The following is a 21,741-nucleotide window of genomic DNA, read 5'->3' as shown; positions in this document are numbered from 1 at the left end:
TGTGTGTCTGTGTGTGTGTGTGTGTGTGTGTGTATGACCTGTCTGTCAGTTAAACCTTACTTTGGGTTTTCAGTACATTTCCAAAATAACAATGTGCAGCATAGAAATTATAAAGCACTCAAGATGTACAATATATAGTTATGGAAACCTTAAAAACATCTGAGATGACTTCTAAAATGACATTAAGGCAGATGGCCTACTGATGGCCGCACACACGCGTGACTGGTTAACGAAGGTATAGGCCGTATAGACGTCAAAACAAAACCTTTGGATACATCCTAATATCCTCGAATTAGTTTGAAAGCAGGTCCCCATAAAGCTCCGGCTGCGGTCATCGGCTGCCTATTTTGGAGAGGCACAGTCTTAAATAGCTGCAGGAAATGAGGAGATGATGATGGACTCTGCCTGAGCACCGCTCTCTTAAAATAGGAGTGATCTGTTGTCCTCCGCATGCCAGAAAGAAGGAAGAAAAATAATCAGATTGAAAGAAATGAGCACCAATCAGACGGGCAGCAGCAACGGCAAGTGTTAGATGTTAACAGCATCGTAATTATATAGACATAAAGCATAAGAAAACAATCAAAACTGATCAACATCAGGCACGACAAAAGAATGTGTTCGGAAAAGACTCACGAGAAGTTCAGTCCAACAACTACTTAGTTACAGGTATTTTCATGTTCCTGTCGAGACTCAGCATCATCAGTTACAGCATGTCCTCACATAGTAGAGTTATAGAGCCACACACACACGTTACATAACCTGCCATACAGCAGCACCTCTAATGTCTCAAGATCATAACACATTATCTTTAATTATCTCTGTCAATGTGTCAATTCTTTATAAGCATTTTTCCTCTGCTCTGTTTGCCTCCTCATCTGGCTGCAGCTGTCAAGCCACAGCTGTGAGCAGCGGGCGCCATCTTGTGGCAGTGTGTGTTCACTTGTGTGTCCATGAACCCGAAGGTGCATCATGCAAAACAGCAAGTCAAAGTGTTTCACAAGGGCATGGGAATATTAAACATTAAAAATGACACATTAAAGACAAAGACAAGACAAAACGTGATCAAAGAATGACGCTTTCGGAGCATTCAGGACATGTTCAGGGCCAAAATCTGATGATGTTACGTTTCTGCGGTATTAATTTGTGTTTGTGGTTTCACTCTGATACAAAATGTGAAAATAAATGGCCACTTAACACATGTAAATCTCAACATTAGTATTAATATGTTCCCTCAAATGCATCGCAGAGTAAAAAGAAGCTGAAGTGACAGCTCGGCACTGGTTTATGTAACAACGACCAATGTGTGTAGACGCAAAAAGGCTGCACAGTTCTCTGTCATCACATGTTTCCTCATCCCCTCTCTGCCGCCTCCCTTTTTTGTGAGTTTGCCAAGGAATGCCAAGTGATTGAGACATAGCTACAATTTCATAGCAATGGAATTTCATAATATAACTTCACACTTCAAGAGGAGCAAAAAAAAAAAAAAGAAGACATCAGTGCATCCTAGGAAATATTGCTGCTGCCCACATTGGAAGGATAAAAAATATATATATTAAAAAAAATCCATAATATGATGCGAAGCCAGCTTTATTCCTGCAGGAATAAATTGTGTAAAGTGATGTGCTACAAATACTCTGTTTACAATGCTCCTGCTGGTCATTTCTCATTTCTCAGGGTGCCTCTCAGTGGGTTTAGCAGCTTCCACAGGGTCATGCAGGGATTCCTGAAAGTTATTCTCAGCTGGCTTCTCCCGCTATCTCTCCGATCAGAGTCTCGACTCCGCCGCACTCCCGAGGAAATCTAATTAGCAAGCAGTGATGTGCTGAAATGTGAAGAAGCTGGGTTAAGCGTAATCTTAACAGGTGGCGGAGCTGCGGGGCAAAACTTGTAGAAAAAAAGAAGGTGAGAGCCAAATTGATCACCGGTGAAATGAGTGGCTCCTGGGTGCCCCAAAGAGAATTCACAGCATGTTTATGAATTGGACCTAAGTGTGGTTAATCAAGTTACGGCCGGTGGGAGAGCTTTGATGAATTTAGCATCGATCAGGAAAGGGCAAAGCTCCTTCAGTCGCATCACTTGTCTCCAGGAGTAATGAACTATTAAAAGCTGCAACAACATCATAACCTGATAAGAGCCTCGGCGGTGTGAGCACCAAAGAAAAGGGCGCAGGAACACATCAGCACGTCGGTTCATCCAGCAATGATGAAAGCGAGCGGGGCAACATGTACCTGAGTCCCTGCTCCCCGTCCCGAGTTTGCACTCAGTTAACTGCATCCTGATAACTTTTTAATGGAGTCGGTCTATTCAGGAGTTCTGATTTTAGACAGAGTATAAGCAAATGTCTGTATTTCACAAAATACGCCCAAACATTAAAGAAAAGCTTTTGTATCCAATCACCAAAGACACTGACACAACAGAATGCTTAAGGTTGCAGACTAGTTTCACGTCATTTGGTGCTGAGCAATTCTGTCCAAAGAAAAATGTTGATACTATGTTCACATGAAATCTGTTATTCCTCTCCCCATTAATGCTTTGCATAAATCTGTATCTTATTCAAACGTCCAAGTCACTTTTAAGGACAGGAGAAGTCCTACTTGAAAAAAAGAAAAGATTCTGAATGAAATTCAAAATACTGATGAACTGGTTGAACTGGTTGCTCCAATGTCTGTGTGGACACTGTCATACCAACAAAATGTGTTCAAGTGTCTCCAAACCACTAACCACCGACCACTTAATCTCATTACTTATTACCTGCATTTTTTTTTTAAGTTATGCAGGTTTGCGAAGAACAAAGAGACGATTAGAGAAAGGCCATATTTTCGGATCCCCGTCGTGATAATTGTCTTGCATGCCTCCTACATTAGCTTATTTGTTCCTATGGTTTGGCTCTATTGGATCTAGAACATAATGTTTTTGTACATTTTCTTCGGCTGAATGTTTCAGTCATTATGTTTCACAGGCTACAGTTCTATCATCCGCTCGGTGTTATACCTCGGAGAGTGAATTTGCCAAGTTTATCAGTAATCACAGCACTCTGTTCCCGGAAAGGGGTAGACCTGCACCTTGTGTACCTTCAGAGAGAAATTTAAAAAAATAAATGTGTTAATCAGGAGGACCTTCACATCACAGTGTTGCAGTTCATCAAATGACCCCTACACCAGATGGTGTATGTTTGGTATGAACCCTATTGCACAGCACCCTCTAATGCGGCTCCGCTGTAATAACCAGCCTGCGAGCAGTCCCAGTCTCCTGCAGCACTGAACTATTCCCATCTGTCCCTGTGCCGGCTGCGGGGCGGACATGATCTAGTTTAATGAATACAAAGCCAGAGTCCACCAAATAACAAAAATAATGACACACTGGATGCACGGCGCGGGCTGTAATGTCACCAGTGGCTCTGGTTTTGTGCTCGGAAAAAACAACAGCACATCACCTCTGGATTTCATGGCTCGGGATTATAGAACACACGGCAATATGACAGTTTTGTTTTTCTTGACAACTTCATTCCAGGTGTATTCATACGCTCAATTTATTTCCGCGCGAGTGAATAAATACATGGCCTCTAATTTTACGACCGAAGTAGGGAAATTGATCATTTTACTACGGAGTGAGATTGTGGAGGAAAACAAAGCGTCCTGCCCTCCAGGTCTGAGCATGCAATAAGAAGTGGTGATGGATAGGTATTATGAGGAGTTTCCTCCTGCCTCCGTTGGGGATTTGTGATAATCTCCTTTAGAATGAGTCATGGGTAGATTACCATATTGCCTGCTGTAGGCCAGGATATCCTATATAGGCTATGCTAATGGGTGAAACTCAGGAGGCTCGCCGGTGAACTCGGAATGACAACAGTGCTTACCTATTCCCGAGCTAGTGGAAATGGTATTAATGTATTAGCCACATCCTCCTGTGCCCAAACAAAATCAGATCTGCATGCTTATGTTAGGGCTTCACCTATCAAACATCTCACACACATTTGTGATGACCAGTATTTACAAAGTGTGGCTGCTGTATTTGCTTTTTCATTTTCTCACACACAGACACACAGACACACACACACACACACACACACACACACGCAGGAGTGAGGATCAACAGATATAGCGTACAAGTATTCAGTAATAGCATGTCTCTGCGATGCATGGTAATGCAAATACTTTGGATTCCGTGCGAAGGACACTTGAAGGACAATTATGAACACAATTGAGATAATGATAGGAGTTACGCAACACTCTTTGATATTAATGCTATAATTTCATGACTTTATAAGTACTTTTTTTTACGCTCCTGTAGCCTAAGTCTTTTGAAATCCAATGGCATTAGAAATGTCAGGCAGGGGTTCCAGACCCCAAACTGTTACTACACATCAGATTAGTGACATATATATTTGAGTCAAGAAAAATCTAAATCACAATTCCCGTTGAGTTCCTAATTGACATTCGCTGTGCATATTTGATTAAAAGGTGATTTAATATTGATTCGTTTCTGTGAAGTTGCTCCCACGTCTTCCGTCCGTCAAATTGAATGCTAACGTAGTTGGAGCTGTGTGGCTCTGTCTACTCTGGTGAGACGACCTCAGCGAGCCAATGAATTTGTTCACGTTTTAAAGAGGCAAGGGGCGGATGAAGGCACGAGCATGTCACAGCGACTCAACTAAGGGCCGGCGACAAAGTCAAAAGGCCAATTAGAATAAGCAAGCTGTCACAAGCCAGAGCAGAGGGAGGGCGGGACCCGGCGCCTTTGTTTGGTGCAGTACTAACTTTGCAGACTCCCAAGTGTATGAATAATCATACTTCCATAAACCGTCAGAGATTTATGAATCTCTGTGAGGCGCAGCAGCATTTCCCAGTCATGATTTACATCCACACAGGTCTATTAAAGAATTACTGTCGCAGAAAATGACTTCACATAAACATAAACTGTAACGGAACCTGTTTTGGAGGATGTATAAATACATTTAAATGAACCCTGAGGTGAAAATCGCTGTGACCATGATGATCTACAGACCAAAAAACTGAGGCAACGTTTTTTTAAAATTGCATTGCAGCTGCTGCAGATTTCACCCTTTTGTAGCCTACAAACTGTCAGGACCTCGACTAATCATTTTTGGAATATCTGCATTTTTGGATATATGCTTTCACGTTTCATCTATACCCAGTGAAAAAAAAAAAAAAACAGAAACACATTTACGAACTATAGAACAGAGCTCGGAGAGCACATACCAATACCATCCAATAATTATGAAGGAATATTTCAGTCTGGACCAACACAGTGGGCCTGGCCGACATCAATATCTATAGAGATTTGTCATGACCCCGGCGAAAAAATCGACAATAGATATTGATAGGTACAGAAGCAACGGCAGATGCTGACAATTTGTGAAATTGTCAACTACTTCTCTCTGAAATAACTATAAATGATCTGCTTGTCTGCATTAATATTTCATCTCTACCCAAGTGGAACATCATTTTAAATAAACTGAAACACATTCAGGAAAAAAAAAATGCATGTTGTGCAATTGCATCTTAAGAGATCAGACTATGACAATAAAACACTGTTAATTTAACCAGTAAATCACTCTGCCACTATTCAAACTGAAATGTAATGCAAATCAAGTGAGGTAATTTACCAACCCCAGAACAAATTTGTAAACTGAAGCACCAGCCCCAGTTGCTTCATTGCCAATATTTTGGGCATTTTTTGTCCCCCTATTTATTTTCATGAATTTCTTTCATTTGAATCCACCTGTTCTAGACTGGTTCATTGTAGATTACAGCAAAATTATATTAAAGCATTGTTGCAAATGATCTCTCTGTTTTGTCTGTCTTGTCTCTCAACTGTGCGAGGCTCCGTTGTGACAGATGACACCGAAAGTGAACAGTAATGAAACCTGAGATTTGTTCAGAAATATTGTGTAGGTGGGGAACATTTCATCATCTTCAGACAGTATTGTTCTATAAATATTCAATGCAAATGCCGAGTAAATCCCATTTGAGGAGTCATTGGATTGTGGTTCCTCTCAAGCCTTTTATTACCACAGGGATATGTCAAATCCTAATGCTGTAATTTAATATACGAAGTGAAATGATCAAAGTAAAGAGTACAAAAAAAATAAAAATAAAAAAAGGGCTCGGGACATAACCCTGTGACAGGCGGCAATGCTCAGTCGAGATGCCTCGGTCAGGTTTAATCCAATTCATCAGGAGAGTATTCCGAAAAGAGATTGGTAAAGTATGTCCTTGAGGGCACAGATGCATTTCATATCCCTTTGCTAATTATTTGTCTTTCTGGATAAGAACGTTGATATTTTGGAATACATATGATAACGGCAGTCAGCAGGGTTTGTACAATTCTTGTTTTGTGGTAGTTCATATGTTTAAATGCAGAGGGCAGCTGGTGGCTCTGAAAGACGGTGAACACTGGAGACAATTGACTCGTTTGAACAGATCTAAAAACAAATCCACACATTTAAGAGTTGAAAATGACAACAATTAAAACAGGTTGATCTTCATGCCTTTTTTTTTTTTTTTTTGCAGGTCTTGCTGCCACTCATCTTTTTTTCTTTTTCCATCAGCATAGTGCCGAGATTTTGTTTTGATCCTTTAGGACACCAAGGTTGTTGTGGTGGGGACATTGGTTCCCTCCTGACCTATTTTCTGAGCAGCTTTTCAAGCTCCCTCACTTTGGCATTCGGCTCCTGCTCCTTTGTGAACTTCAGCCTACAAAGAACTGTGTGAACTTGATTGGCATTCTCCCCGTTTGATTGACTGCAGGACACTTTTTTTGTAAATGTCACTCTGGATGTGTCAATTTCTGATAAACCAATTAACAAATGAAGAGGATGTGTCAGAGATTTCCAATGCTGTCTGTCTTTGTGGTTAAAATCACTGCCATCTTTAAAAGCACGTTTTCTTTCTTTCTTTGTTGGCAGTTTGTGTTGACAGGTGAGAAAGTGTGCTCATGAAGACTGTCAGTTTCTCAGACTTCACAGCGCACTTCCTACGGCTCCAGTGGCAGTCCATATATCCCCATGTCTGGTGACCTGTCATTTCTCCTCTTTAAAGTAAAAGCCCAGTGTACAGAGTAGGCCTCCGTCTGACAGACCTCTCTCTGCGGCCATTGTATTTTCATGAGCTTACTGGGTTCATCTGCTGGGTGATACAGCACATATTCAGAGTACTTTCAAAAATGTGAGCTACAATTGACATCATCCATGTTGCTGAAGGACCTTGATATCGAGGTCTGGGGGGAGGGGCGGGGGGGTTGCAAAAAATAGGCCTGCAATTATGTCTCACAAAAAAATTCAAATAGCTTACAGATTTATTGTTCAATGTAATACATTTTTGGTTTTCCTTGGGGTCCTGTGTGTCAATGTAAAGAGGTTGAAAATACCACATTTTGTACAAATGTCCATATAAAAATGATATGATTTTACTGTTGAAGTACAGCGATGACAGTCATTTGGGTATTATATTTTTAATTTAATATGTTAGATTTTCCATCTGTTAGATACAAAATAGACAAAAATAATTTCATATATTTTTCCAGAATTTTCAAAAACATTGTCAAGTGATCACAACATAAAATATTCAATGACAATCTGAATTATTTGCAAGTAAAATGCTATTAGCAAAATAAGTTTATTTTACTTTATCATAGACTATGTAATCACAAATTGCTGTTGACTAAGATTTCTCTGCAAATACCTTGAACATCATAGTGAAATGAACGACAATCTTTGTGATCCGTTTCAGGATTTTAAAAAAAGAAAGAAAGAAAGCTAAACATGGAATCACTCAACAAAAGAGGCCAATTTTCTTTGTTAAAAAAATGAAATTACAGTCAAACACAGTTCACATCAAATGTCATATTTCTGTGAGGCACTCCTTTCCTTCCAGCTCTAAGTTTCTATCCAGTATAGCCCTGTCGGTGATAAACACAAATAAGCTCCAACAGCTTGTAAATAAAATTTGACTATAATTGCAATCACCAGTCATGGACAGTGATTAGAGCTTATCCAGTTGAGGCACACAATCATATTTTATGATAATTCTCTGAACAAAAGCAACATGATAAAGTTAGGAAAATAACAAAAAGGAGATAGATTTTCTGCATGGCCAGTCAGAGTTTTGTCATTGGTATGTGCAGGCTGTTCCAGGGTCCCATCCATAACTCCTCCTCGTCTGATAGTGTGTAGTCACTGTGGCACTCCACTGTCTCCCTACTGCTCTTGTGGTTATCAACCGAAGTCTCTTGCTCCTCGCTGCCACACGGGCCAACGCTGTTTCTGTCAATCAAGGCCTTGGCAATGCTGGTTTTGGACCCAAAACCTTTGAGCTCTTTGATGGTGGATGCCAGGGAGCTGCAGGAGGACCGAGTGTTGAGGTTGACGTCCACGTTTGAGGGACTACATGTATCTGTTCCATTTTCGACGTTGTTTCCTGAGCCCTCAATGCTAATCACAGGGGGAGGTTCTTCATGAGTCACACCCAGCTTGTCTAGTTTTTTGAAATGCTTTCCCAGTCGGCACGGAGAGCCCACCTTCAGGTTGTTTGGGTGTGGCAGTCTCCTAGTTCGGACGATGGTGCCATTTTGTGCGAGGTAGACATTCCCGTTGATGTTGCAGTTGGGGACTCGGTTCCACTGGCTCTCTGTGGTGCTCTCCTCTCCTGTGGAGCTGGTCTCATTCTCACGATCTACCAGGAGCTTAATCCGCTTCTTTCTCCCAGTCTGCGGAGGAAACGGGTCAAGAGTAATTATATTTTTTCCAGAAAGTAGAGTACATGACAAGTTCTCAACACCGCAGATAGCTGTGTTGTACACAGGGTACTGACCGAGGGTATTCTCCCAAGTTACAAAAATGCATCTGTGTAAATTGTGTAAATGCCAAATTTGCCTTATTATCCCACAGGAATTATACTCGTGTGTATGTAAGAACTTTGTCTGTCATGTACTGAAACAAAGATTCCTTCGTAGTCCAAATACTGACATTGGATCACAAAGTGCTCTTATTACATTAATACAACTGTGAAACAGGAGCTGTTGTGTAACTTAAAAAAAAAAGAAGAATGAACTGAATTCGTGGGGGGAGCCTAGGTTTTCTATGAAATGCAGAGGTACGGTACATTCCCTAAAAGGAATAATTCTAAAAATCAGGAAACATAGCATACAAAGCATCTGGTGCTGCAACATGCAAAATCTCACAGCAGAATCACGTGCATGTTTTTAGATGAAAAGCAACAACACACTCAGAAAACACTAAAGAGACGAATAGGTCAAAGATGTAAGAAAGAGAGATGAATTATCATTTTTTTTGCAGAAGGAAACCACCAAAGTTTTTCCTTCTGAAGGAGAAATGAGGAAAAAGTGGATGTTTGAAACACTCTGTAGAGGGAAGCAATATTTCTCCACTCCCATGCAAGGGTAATTGATTTTATTCTCTCTTACTTCACAGCAGACAATATATCTGTCTAGAAGGCAGTTGAGTTTCCTTCAGACTCTGAATCAGCATCTGACGTGGCTCGTGTTTCTTTGCCCTTTGTCGCACCGCTGGAGTCTGATCCAGAGCCACTGGCTGAGGATCTGTCCGAGGAGATGGCGTCCTCGTCCACCTCCGTGATAGGGGACAGTCCTCCGTATGTCTCCTCAGAGGTCTCACCAATGCTTCTGACCTCAGAGCCATACGGGGGACCAGCGTAGGGGGCAGAGGGCCCTGGGTCTCCAGATGCCACACTGGAGCTCGTGGACGATGTCTCATCACTGAGCTCGCTGGCAGACTCTTTGCTCTTTTCCTCCTCCTCATCCTCTTCTTCACTCTCCTCTGTGATTGTGTCCTCAGGTCCGCCGCTCAGGGTGGACTTTCGGGAACGCCGGCTGCCACTGGTGGACCGGGAACCGGCTGAACTCTCCTCGCTACCCAGGGAACTCTGATCGGTCAGCTGACTGCCCGGAGAAGAGCCTGCAGCGGACTCTGACCCAGACGTTTTCCTCTGGCTGGACCCACGAGACGAGGAGCCCTCAATCTCTGACTCTGCCTCGCTGGCTGTCCCTGTCCCTGACTCGGCCTCACTGAGCTCTTCACTGGACTTCTCTGATGTCACTGCGCTTCCTGATGATCCGGTTCTCTGCGATGACTTAACACTTGACCCAGTTAATGATGCAACACCTCTTCCACTACCACTACCACCACTCTCACTTGAACGTTCACTTTTTCTGCTACCACTCCTACTGCCACTGCCACCCGTGCCTGACGAGCTACTCTCCTTGCTGGCCTCAGTAGCTGATGATCTCATGGAGGAGCGGGCAGAAGACCCCCTTCCTTCAGCACTCCCTGAAGCCTCTTCCTCTTCAGACTCCCTCTCTGTTCCTGAACCCTTTTCTGTGCCCGTTCCCGACTCTGTTTCTTTTTCGGAGTCAGATTCTTCCTCTGACTCTGACTCTTTCTCCGTTTCAGATTTTTTCTCCGTAGCCGATGACCTCTCAGACTCTGACTCTTTCTCTGACTCCGATTCTTTTTCGGTCCCAGATTCTTTCTCACTGACAGATTCCTTCTCACTTTCTTCCCCTTCAGATTTGGACTTGCTTTCGTCATCAGAATCCCCCGGTTCGTCATCAGGCTCTTCCTCTGAGTCCACTGTGCTTTCGTTGGCATCATCCCGGTCTAAATCTACTTTCAGATAATCTCTGTCTATACTGCTTTTCTCCGAGGATTCCTCATCGGAGCCTTTCTCCTTACCGCTTCCACTTGCCCCTGCTTCTGGCTCACTTTCTGTCACACTAATAGACACTTTGGACCTTGTTTCATCCTCACTGGCAACCTGTGAGGCCTCCTCGTCTCTCTCACTGCCTGTGGCCGAGCCACGACTCACACTACTCTGCGACTTCCTCCTGACCTGCAACTTGTTGCCTAACTTGATTTTCTTCATAACTTTGCCAAGACGGCTGCGGGACTCAGACTTGCTGTCGATCGGTCCCGTTAGTGCTGGTCCGTCAGTCAGACTCTCCTGGCTGTCAATGCGGCGGGCTGACATCAGTTTGGCATAATCTTTGTCCTTCTTCCCGGCACCAAACATCTTAAACATTTTGGCCTTTTTCCATGAAGATGGGCCAGAGGGACCAGCATCAGATGGCTGCTCTCTCTTGCTGGCTGCCAGGAGTTTGCTGAGTTTCATAACAGACTTCAGTTTCTTGGCAGCCTTAGAGGGCTCACCCGCCGCTGCTGGCTCAGCTTGTTCGATTTCCTCCTCTGGCGGCACATCGCTAAACGCGACCTTCTTAGGTGGACCTCTACCCCGCACGCCGCCACGGCCCCTGCCTCTGCCTCGGCCCTAAGACAGTCATATTTAATGTTGCAACCTTTTGTGATGATAAAGCCACAATGTTGAAATGTCACCGAGGGTTGGTACTGCCGTTTTAACAATATACGGAACACAAAACCCAATAAAGCAATTGTTAATATTATCACACTAAGGAAAGGTAATACCTCAGGGCCATGTGGACTGTAGTAATACCCATCATCCTCCATGATCACCTCTCCATACTCGTCATACATGGGAGATATCAGCCTCCTTCGACTGCCGAACTGAGGAAGGTCATACCTGAGAAACAGTTGCACACAATGAATGACATATAATATTAATTAATTAATAATCGACAAAGCAAAGTAGATGGCATCAGCAACAAAGAGTTAGCTTTAAAAATGTATTCATCTACATGTTGTGAAATAAGGCCATAAAAAACTATTACTTAGAAATCAAACATCATATTTTCTGTATCATAATAGGAAACCATCATTATTTAAAATAGTGCAGGAGGTGAGGAAGTCAGTATGGAGGAATGTAATTAACAATCTGTTACGAGGACGCGAGCGATAGCGCTGTCAATATGCTCCAGACTCAGTGGGCATACTAAAGGACTATTTAACCATAAAATGATTGAATAGTTTAAAAACTGCCGTCTGCAGACCAGTGCATACTGTACAACATAACCTTTCCAGCTGCTACAGGTGTTAATGTCAATGCCTGTCATAAAAGACCTTAACACATTTTATGTTTGCAATTCTTCCTCTTAAAAAAAATCAGGTGTCTCCTGAACCTCTCTGTTATATCTGGCTGTCCCCATTCATTACTGCTTTTTTGGACGACTTTATTATTTTTTGTTTTTAATAAAGATGGGAAGTAAATCACTTTGCAAGTTTGAAAGGATTTAATGGAGGAATAAGGAAACATGTAGAGGCTAAAGAGGTTTATAAATATTCTCCCCGGTAGGTATATATAGTGAGAGTCACCTGCCACAGAGTGGGAGCTTTTAATGAACAACAATTTCTCAGCAGCTGTTACAGCTTTGAGTTCCGTGTTTTTCCTCTTTAGACCATATGGGCAACAAAACAGGCAAGCCAAAACACCCTCTATCCATTAAACCACGGGAAAACACTTTTAGGCTCTCAGGTACACGACTCAAGGCAAGCATAATTGATCTCATTTGATGAGCGAAGAGAGGGCAAATGCTCAGATGGTATCTAATACCAAAGAGGCCGCATAAATTATGCTCATAATTCTATTCTGAACTTCTTTAAAATACTCTCCATCTCCCAAGGACCTCAGCACTGGGAGCTGGGAGGCAAGGTCAAGAAAAATAAGACGCAATAATGTAAATGTTTTTTTCTTTCTTTAAATGATTGAAGATCAGTTCCATGGATTGGATTAGGAGTGGAGAGAGATGGGACGGTCGGTGGGCTGCATGCTCACCCTTGGTCGTAATTATAGTAGTCCTGTGTGTAGTAGTCCTGGCCCGGGTCGATACCTGACTCCATGGAGAGCTCCTGCAATACAGAGAGGCAGAGGGAGAAATTACTCAGCACTCCTCAGAGAAAGACATCAGAAGAAGAGCAGCAGCAGCATACAGGGTAAGTATACAGCAGATTGACTACAATCCCTGTGAATTAAGAAAAGCGGGAGTGTTTCTACCTCAGGTCTCAGCAGAGATGGCCTCAGCAGTTGCTGTTGCTGCCAAAGTTTAGTACAGAAGAAGGATAAGGTAATGGAAGGGTTGGTCAGGAGAGACACACACATGGACAGGAAGAGTTCACTCTAGACATTTCAGATTTAAAGCCAGAAAATGCAGGCCTCCCTAATGTTAAACCTAAGCTATACACACCATGGAGGAGCAAGGTGAAAATACTGATGAATATTGATGCAAAGCAAGGAAAAAGAGGGAAGGAATTAACCAAGCGATGGAGTAAGAAACTACAAGAAAGAATTCAAACATCCTGCCTCTGTTGGATGTTGACAGGTCATCAATTTGAGGGTGACAAAAGAAAAGGAGTTTTATGTCAAAACAGTCAAACGGAGTGACTTTGTTTGGTCCCCGATTGTGTTCTTTTTCAACAGAGGACAGAAACTCATCCAAATGCTTATCTGTTGTTTGACCGGAACACTGGAGAATAGAGCCAACTCTCGACACAAACCTAAACTGTAATGTCAGTGTCATGAGTCCTATCAGCGGGATCTCATTTTAATCTCATTCTGTGTTTTCCATCAAGTGAGTTACAGATAAGAATAATAGGATATAAGCTGCCGCAAGCAGCACAGAGTGACAAAATGACTTGGTACAACAATATGATAAAAACATGGCACAAAAGATATGCTTACCTGTCTGCCATAGCCTCTTCTCCTGTGTGCAGCGGGAAAAAGGAAATGAGACAAATAATGAATTTGGACTGACGGTAACATTTCAGGTGCTTTTAGATCAATTAAATGTTAAGTGTCTCCGGGACTAGTGTGTCTATTTTCTGCTGACCAGTTGCAGATAAATGCAGCTTTACTTACTGTGCATTTCCATGTGTTCAATTAAAGTTGCAGTACAGTACTGCAGAGGGTGCCTAAGGCCGCAATGCTATCATGTGGGTGCGGACCGGTTTTTTTCTCCCGTTATCTCGTCCAAACAGGGAGGAAAAAAAGGCACAATAAACGGAAATATGAAAGGGGCTGGGAAGATTGGGTTTTGAAAAAAAGTTTATACAGACATATCTAGAGAATCTCCAAACTGATATGAAAAGGACATTTTGATGCATGGAGGAATTACTAAGTCAAAGAAAGGTTATACAATTGTCTTTGTTTATCACGCCACAATGTGCCATTTTCTCTCCCCAGACGGCGAGGTTTTTCTTTTTTTTTAAACTGAATCGAGTAAATCTTGGTAATTTCAGTATCAAACTGATTAACAGGAATGGCACTCAATAGAGTGCATACCTCCACCAGGGCCAAACAATATAATAGAAAATAAAAAAATAGAAAAATTAAATGAAATAGTGTTAATCTTCACAAAATTGTACCGGCTCATAGATCTCATCACCATAAATGTCAGTTTTTTTAACATAACAATTAAAAAAAAAGTTTGACAACTCATACATTAGGCTATTTCCTGAGATTTTTTTCCCATCAGTTTTTCAGATCGATTTTGTTTAAGTCCTAAACAGAACACAGCTGAGAAACTGATGAAAATGTTGAAAATTCTTAAGGAAAGTGGAGGATGGCCCATACCTCATCCTCCACCAACTTTCAGTGCAAAGTTCTGAGCGTTTGGATTAATCCTGTGGACAAACGACCAAACACAAGTGCAAAAGTAACCTCCTTGGCAGAGGTCAAAAACAAGTCAGAGCTGCTCCTGCGGACAACAGCAGTGCATCTGCAATGCATTCGGCAAGAAGTCGATGAGACACGGCGAGTAATGGAGCAGCCCGGCTAAAACCTCCAGGTTCACAAGCGTACAACTGTAACCTGTCTGGGCCCATAAATAACGACGACCCTCACACTCAGATTTATGGCCAAGCAATGATGTGCGCTTTCTCTGGAGAGCTGTAATCTGTTATTATGGGCAGTGACCAGGGGACAGGGCAGAGCCATACGGCCACACCTCCCAGGCAGAGTGGACGATGGGAGTGGGATCTGATGGATGACCTGTTGGCTTGGCTGCCGCCTACCGCTGTTTCATGCAACATCAAGAAAAATGACCCAGTGGACAGCAGCCACAGGAAGTTTGCACGAGAACGGACCTGGGGGAAGATGGGTGATATTACCTTATCAGGCTCACGAGGTATGTTGTAGAAAAAAAAAAGGTGAGAGAGGTGAGCTCAGAATTACAACAGGCCTTGAATGCTGAAGAACCCAGTGTATCATATCTGTAACAGTAAGGTGCCCTTTACGTAGCTCTCTTTACAGTTTTCCATACTAACACTAGGTTGTAGTATTCTAATGCCACAAATCATTTAGCAACAAATCAAAGCCACCACATTATGGTAGGAATCAGTTAAGGGGATAATTCAACATTTTGAAAAATGTCCTCCAATCGTTATATGAGGAGGTTGATACCACTCTCGTGTACGTAAGGTAAGTATGAAGCTACAACCTGCAGCAGGTGAGCTTAGCTTAGCACACAGACTGCAAACAGGTACAGTAAATAGGGACTAGATATGCTGCGTCCAAAGGAAACAACAGATGCACCGTACCAGCGCGCTCACCAATCCACTCTACATCTTGTTTCTGTAATCCGCACAAAACCATTAACAAAAAACATACAAACAACAAGCCGTGGACACATGAAGAGTTATGTGCAAGAGTACAATATAAGTTATTCAGATTTTAGTTTTTTTGCATACCCCCGCGTGCATGTTGTAGGCTTCTCCACACACACACACACACACACACACACACACACACACACACACACACACACACACACACACACACACACACACACACACACACACACACACACACACACACACACACACACACACACACACACAATGTGTAGACCTCATATGTTGTGATTTTGTTTTTCCAAAAATCATAATATAGTATGTGTAGTATGTGTTACAGCAGGTGGATGTTTTCATGCAACACTGATCTGATCAGCATCTGTTTGTGCATGGATATTAATCATAGCTTATGTTCATGTATACCATATGGCTTTGGTTTGTATTTTCATGGACCTATTACGCAGTGAATTGAGTCGGTGTCACCTTTCAAATTTCTCCATACTTTCATTTTTCAGCTTATCTTTATTTTTTGATTCTTGGTTTTGTAAGGTTTCCTTGGAAATGTGTTGGAGAAAAAATGTTTAAATCTAGTTTCAATATTTAATTAAAACTTTTTTATGTTGAGACAAAAGACTTTGATAAGACCAATTGTAAAAATTGAATGTAAAGTATCTTTACAAAAGAGATTATCCCATGTAGTGAAACATGGAATGCAGAATCAGTAGGTGTTCATTCTGCCCATCAGGGGAATGTATAATGAATGAAACATAACATTGCTCTGGGAGAGAGGTATGCTAAGACCACGAAACAAACACATGAAGAGTGGGAGAAAGACAGGAAAGGAGGGCAAGTGAAAAACCTGAGCACACAAAAAAAGTAAAGAAGAGAGCGGGGACAGATGCCGCATGGCAATGAGTATAAAGAAGGTAACAGAATCTCCCGAGATCCACGAGGAAAGATTAACAAGAGGAGGCCATGGATTGGAAAGTATTAGAGCTAACTACAGGGGGAGAAGAAGTGAGCGAGAGAAACGCAGACGAATGGATCAGGCAGAAGGTCAGAGGGATGGAAAAGGAAAGGAGCGGGTAACAGCAGTTGACAGTCCCACAGGCGGCGGCCCCGGTTAACAATTGATTGGTTCTCTAATTAGCCTTTTCCAGTGTGCAGTCGAACATCATAGTGACTACTTTATCATGCTGGGAGGATCTCGGCAGACATGTGAATAGACAGGTCCCCCAGAGCTTGGCTTTCCCTCATTCAACACAAGACTGTCTGGGAAAAAAAGTCTATGTATTTCTATAGCTGACGCTTCGTCCAACATCAGATGTTCTCACTTAGAAGTGCTGAGCCCCACTGTTTCTTCAATCGATTGTAGTACATTCAAACAAAAGGCTTTCCTGTAGCTCATCTCAGTGTAAAAGCCAATGCTTTGCTTTTATTTCATGCAAGGTTTGTTTCAGTTTATGTCTGTGGAAATGTTTGATTGTCGCACATCTGTGAGCTCTCGCTCACATTCATTCGTCATTGCACGTCCCAGTGGATTACACCTAAATCAATGCAACATTATGTGAGCTCAAGTCACTGAAACAACTTTATTAACATTTTTCATCAAAAAATGTGTGATCATCCTTCCTGAATACTATGAATCTTATTTCACACAATTTGCATACCTTCTGAAAAGTCTTATCAGTTATGGTAATTTCCCTTAATTTAAAAAAAAATTAAAAATAATCTAACATTACAATTTTTTTTCTTTTGCCTAATTTGGATTTTGCACGAAGCAACAGCATCCGCAATTTGAATGCCCTTATCTTTTTAAAGGAGGAAGAGACTTTTTTCCCGAAAGCAGCAATATGCAGCCAGGAAATGGGTTTGGGAAACAGACCCCGGGCTTGTGGGATTAAAAAATTTAGCTGATTAGTGTAATTTAACTTAGTCATTTTGGTTATGAGATTTTAATGTTAAATGAATGAAATAACATACTTATCGCATGATTAACTGACTAATCTGTGAGCTCCAGGGAATACCTATCATTGATCTCATAGCAGTGCAGATCAATAAAACATGCAAAAAACAAAGCCATGGTGATTATGTACATGCAAGCTCCGTCTTATGTTCTAATTGAGGCTTGTAAGCGTATTGTACAGTCAGTGTGGCTGAAATTGAGCACATTTCTTGGCAGGTGGCACTAAAATTCAATTTCCACACAAAATACAGAGTAAAAAAAGCATTCTGTGTCTGAAAAGCCCCAGACCGCCAGACTTCTCTGACTTAAGTTAAAGCGTAGACAAGTCACTACCAACTGTGCAAAAGAAAAAAAATATTTAGAAATAGACAGAAAGACAGGCATGGAGATGTATGAATAGAAATAATGAGTGTGGAGAGAGAAAAAGTCAGAACACCGTGGACTGAGAGGAAAAGTGTTCATTGAGATCAGAAGAGTCTGGGCTGTTCTGGGTTGTCTGCTGAACCTCTGCTGCCGTGTCCAGTTGACTCTTGACTCTTTCAGTGCAGTTCACACTCGGCGTCGATTTGATTTGGACAGCAGCGCTGGAGTCTGTTGTTTCTGGCGCGTGCTGCTCATGGCAGGGATCAGGGCTCTGCGGTTTGTTAGCACCCTCTGATTCCTCACTCACTTGTGGTTTCTTGTTGATTTTGGGCACCTTGCAGTTTTTGTCAACTTGGCTGTACAGGTTGGCAACGGACCTCTCTATGTCCGCTAGATTCTGGATGTTTTTCAGGATCCCTTTCAGCTCCCGCTTCGCCCCGACATCCGCTTGTGATGGGTCAAGAGGACGGGGGTGTTTTCGCTCGGAGACGGGCCTGAGCGAGGACGCAGGCGGCAAAGAGGTGGGAACAAACTGGACGACTGGGCGCGACTGATCACCAACAGGTGAGGGTGAGGGAGGGGGAGGAAGAGGTGGTGGAGGTGGGGGAGCATGCGATCTATTGTCAGGAAGAGGAGATGACGGAGGGGGACACTGAGGTTTATGAAGGTAGGAGGCTGACTTTGGAGAAGAAGGGGGACTTGAGGGAGGAGATGTTGGTGGGGACGGTGGAGAAGGTGGAGGGATTTCTGGCGGGTCTGGTATCAGCTCCACCATGATCTGACAAGGCTGCACTGTCATGTAGCTGGAGAGGCTGGAGCTAAAGTTCCCGAGGACAGGGGGAGTTGGTCTCTGGTTAGCCGGGTGCCATGACTCCTCTCCCTGAGTAATGATAATGCTGGGAGGCACATGTCTACCTACTGATGTGGGGCTGTAGGAGTAATCCATGATAGAGAGCAGAGTATCTGAGGTCAGCTCCAGGATCTCATCGCTATCTCTGTCCCTAACAAGGATGGAGGAGAGCGAGCCGAAGGAGTCTCTGCGTTGCTGGAAACATTGTGTCTGGAAAACCTGCTGCTCCAACTGCCTGGCCTGCTCACGGACCGACAATTTAGACTCCGTGCTGCCACACATGTGAAGTGTGTCTGAATTCTCTGGCCTTCGCCTGCCTCTCATGGCTGCTTTGAGAATCTGCAGCTCCCAATCGGCCGGGTCCATGAGAGCTTGTCTCCTTGGCACTTCGTAGCTGTGCGACCCAGCGTGAATGCGAGCAGGCATTGACCAGTTGCACCCTGACACAGCTGAGCGGGGAGGAGAAAAGGAGAACCGCCTTTCAGAAAGACTCTGCCCCTGCGCATAGGCATCAGGGCTGCAGATCGGACTGTTGTCGTCATAGACCGGGTTGTGGGTGGTCAGTGGGTTGCAGTCGGAGAGGAAGGTCACGGTGCTCTCTGACTTGGGTAGGTTGACATGCAATTCTCCGTTGCCAAAGGCTGTAATGGCGCGACAGCCGAAGGTGCTAAAAATCCTCTGGTGGTTTGCCTCCTCAGTGACAGACTTTTTAGCCCTGCCCCAGTAAGGTGAGGTGGAGGTGAAAAGGAAAAAAAAAGAAAACTTGAAACAAGTGAAGATTGATGGTTTAAGGGAGAGGGAAGCAAACAAAAGGGGTGAGGCAAAAGCAACTGTGCTATCAGTTGTTCCTGCATCTTTACTGATTATGACCCTTAGTATTGTGACTTCAATGCCAGCAGATGTGCCAATATTTGATATAAGGATAGCAGATAGATATAGGGTATAATACCAAATCTAGTGGATGCACGAGTGCAATTAGTCACAACACTAAAGAGATGTGAAGGTCAGGGCGACAGAGCATAAAAGGAGACAACTGTCTAATTGAAAGGTGAAGAGGAGAAAGCTACAGTGATGCCTATAAAGAAAGCGAGCACTACCTGACCACGCGGAAGCACAAGGGTTTCACTAAGGTACCACCTCATCAAGGCCGATTAACAAAACAGGCTTTACCAACTCGAGGTTCAGGAAAACGACAAAAGACAAATCGTTCCATTTTCGTAAAGGGTTAATTACAGACTAAAATCCTACCTATCTATTTTAAGCGAGGAGGCGTGCTTTTTTTATGAATAATATTGATCATATTCATAGACCTCATATGTTTTGGAATTACTTACTGCAGACTGAATCCAGAGAGACAGGGGAATAGAAATGATGGAAGAGAATGAAACACAAACAGATGGTAAGAAGACTAAAGCAGAAATGCCAGAGGTGTAAAATAAAATGAAGACAGGGAGGAAGTGGGAGCGCAACGGTACGTCATGTTTCTGCATAGTGAGCGGTAATACTGTACTGATTTATTTGCTGCATGTATCTGGGAGTATGCACACACGCGCGCACACACACACACACACACACACACGCATACACTAGCACATCCCGTCATGCAAACAATCTGTGTAGAAAACTGTTTACTACACACACGTTTCACAGGGCTCCAAAGTGTTTTAATAGGACTGTTTATAGGAGAAACTCCACTTATTCTGAGCACAGGCTGGAAAATAACCCCAAAGTAAATGTTGCCCTACAACACAATCCTCATGAGGGCTCTTCTCCCGCCACAAAATCGAAAGGCTCTGCTTGTTGTTGAGAGTTGGTCGACATCTGTCCCCCGTCACAAGCTATTTTTCAACTTGCCATTAAATTTCAATTTTCTTTTTTCCTTTCTTTTTTTTTTTGGGAAGTGGAATTGTGATGTTGTTAAAATATTGCTTTAACAAATTGACTAATGCCAACATTGCATGTTGTGAGTAGTATTTAACATGAAAGGTGAAAACCGATCACGTGGCTGGCAAAACACTCTGGACATATAGGCAAGCTCTGGAGGTATTCGGTGAAGGTATAAAAAAGTGGTATAAAAGGTATAGAAGGTATAAAAAAGGAAGGCTTAAAGTAATTTAACACAAACTCAATGAATAAGAACAGACCAGATTGTGTATTTGTGTCTATTTCCAGTAAACTACAGTATGTGTTATTTTAAAAACACACTCTTACCTTGGGAGAAGGACTTGCAAAAATGCACGCATAGTCAAATTAAAAAAACACTTACATAAGTTCAAGTCTAATCACCAGCTGTGCTGCGGCAGAAAGTGGATCATGGTTTGAGAACCAATGAGCAGAGAGATCCATTGACGCAGCTACTAGTATGTCTAAAGCACCAGGGTGAAAATTCAAATTCAGAGAAAGACGAACCTGCAAAGCACAATATACTACATGCCTATTGTGGGAGCAGGTGGGAGAGCAGACAGAGAATAAAGGTTGAGGGTTGACTCACATGCTGCTGTCGCCCAGCTCCTCATAGAGGTTAGCGCTGGGAGCACCAGCGGGAGGTGCCTTCCCTCCTGGTGGTAAAGCCATCTGAATCCTGGCAGTTTTTGCACACTCTGCCTGTCGCCTGTGCAAAGTGTTAAAATTTACAGTCACAAAGATGTACGTTTCTCATCCATATGTACAAAAAAAATAAAAAATACACGACAAAGAAATCAAAACGTACGTAAAAACAACCCATAATACCAGCCCCCGCTACCTTCACATTTAGTGTAGTCAAGAATTAACTCCTGCTTTCTAGAACGGTGTTGCGGAAAAAGTGAGCAGATGTCAGACATCACTTATGCCCCCCACTTAAGTCCCAACGATGAATTAAACATGTGTTTTCAAAAGGCATTTTTGCCAAAAAAAATACTTGTAGTGGTGTGACGAGGCGTCTATATCGGGATATAAGATTCTGGTCATGTCGCACAGCACTAACACAACCTGGATCCCTGAGAATCTTCACAGACACTGAGCACTTATACAACATGAAGTATAACC

General features: G+C 42.7%; 1 protein-coding gene across 2 annotated transcripts in view; it reads right to left on the bottom strand.

Annotated features, from left to right (window-relative positions):
• Positions 1 to 7,344: 7,344 nt before the first annotated feature.
• Positions 7,345 to 21,741, bottom strand: part of pcdh15a (protocadherin-related 15a) — a 194,123-nt gene continuing 179,726 nt past the window's right edge. The window contains exons 33-38 of one of the 2 annotated variants that reach the window (XM_047335296.1): positions 21,206 to 21,325; positions 13,647 to 13,668; positions 12,963 to 13,001; positions 12,744 to 12,817; positions 11,480 to 11,594; positions 7,345 to 8,727 (exon numbers count right to left, since the gene is read on the bottom strand). In XM_047335296.1, the coding sequence (XP_047191252.1) occupies positions 8,119 to 8,727; positions 11,480 to 11,594; positions 12,744 to 12,817; positions 12,963 to 13,001; positions 13,647 to 13,668; positions 21,206 to 21,325 (979 nt within the window). In that variant the 3' untranslated portion in view covers positions 7,345 to 8,118. Of the gene's footprint in view, positions 8,728 to 8,771; positions 11,325 to 11,479; positions 11,595 to 12,743; positions 12,818 to 12,962; positions 13,002 to 13,646; positions 13,669 to 21,205; positions 21,326 to 21,741 lie in introns of those variants that run through there. The other variant, XM_047335297.1, reaches the window with a different exon arrangement.

Source organism: Scophthalmus maximus, chromosome 10 (genome assembly GCF_022379125.1).
Source record: "Scophthalmus maximus strain ysfricsl-2021 chromosome 10, ASM2237912v1, whole genome shotgun sequence".
In the NCBI taxonomy this organism is placed as follows: Eukaryota; Metazoa; Chordata; class Actinopteri; order Pleuronectiformes; family Scophthalmidae; genus Scophthalmus; species Scophthalmus maximus.
Note: the sequence above shows the minus strand (reverse complement) of the source record. Positions and strands in the feature narration are given on the sequence as shown.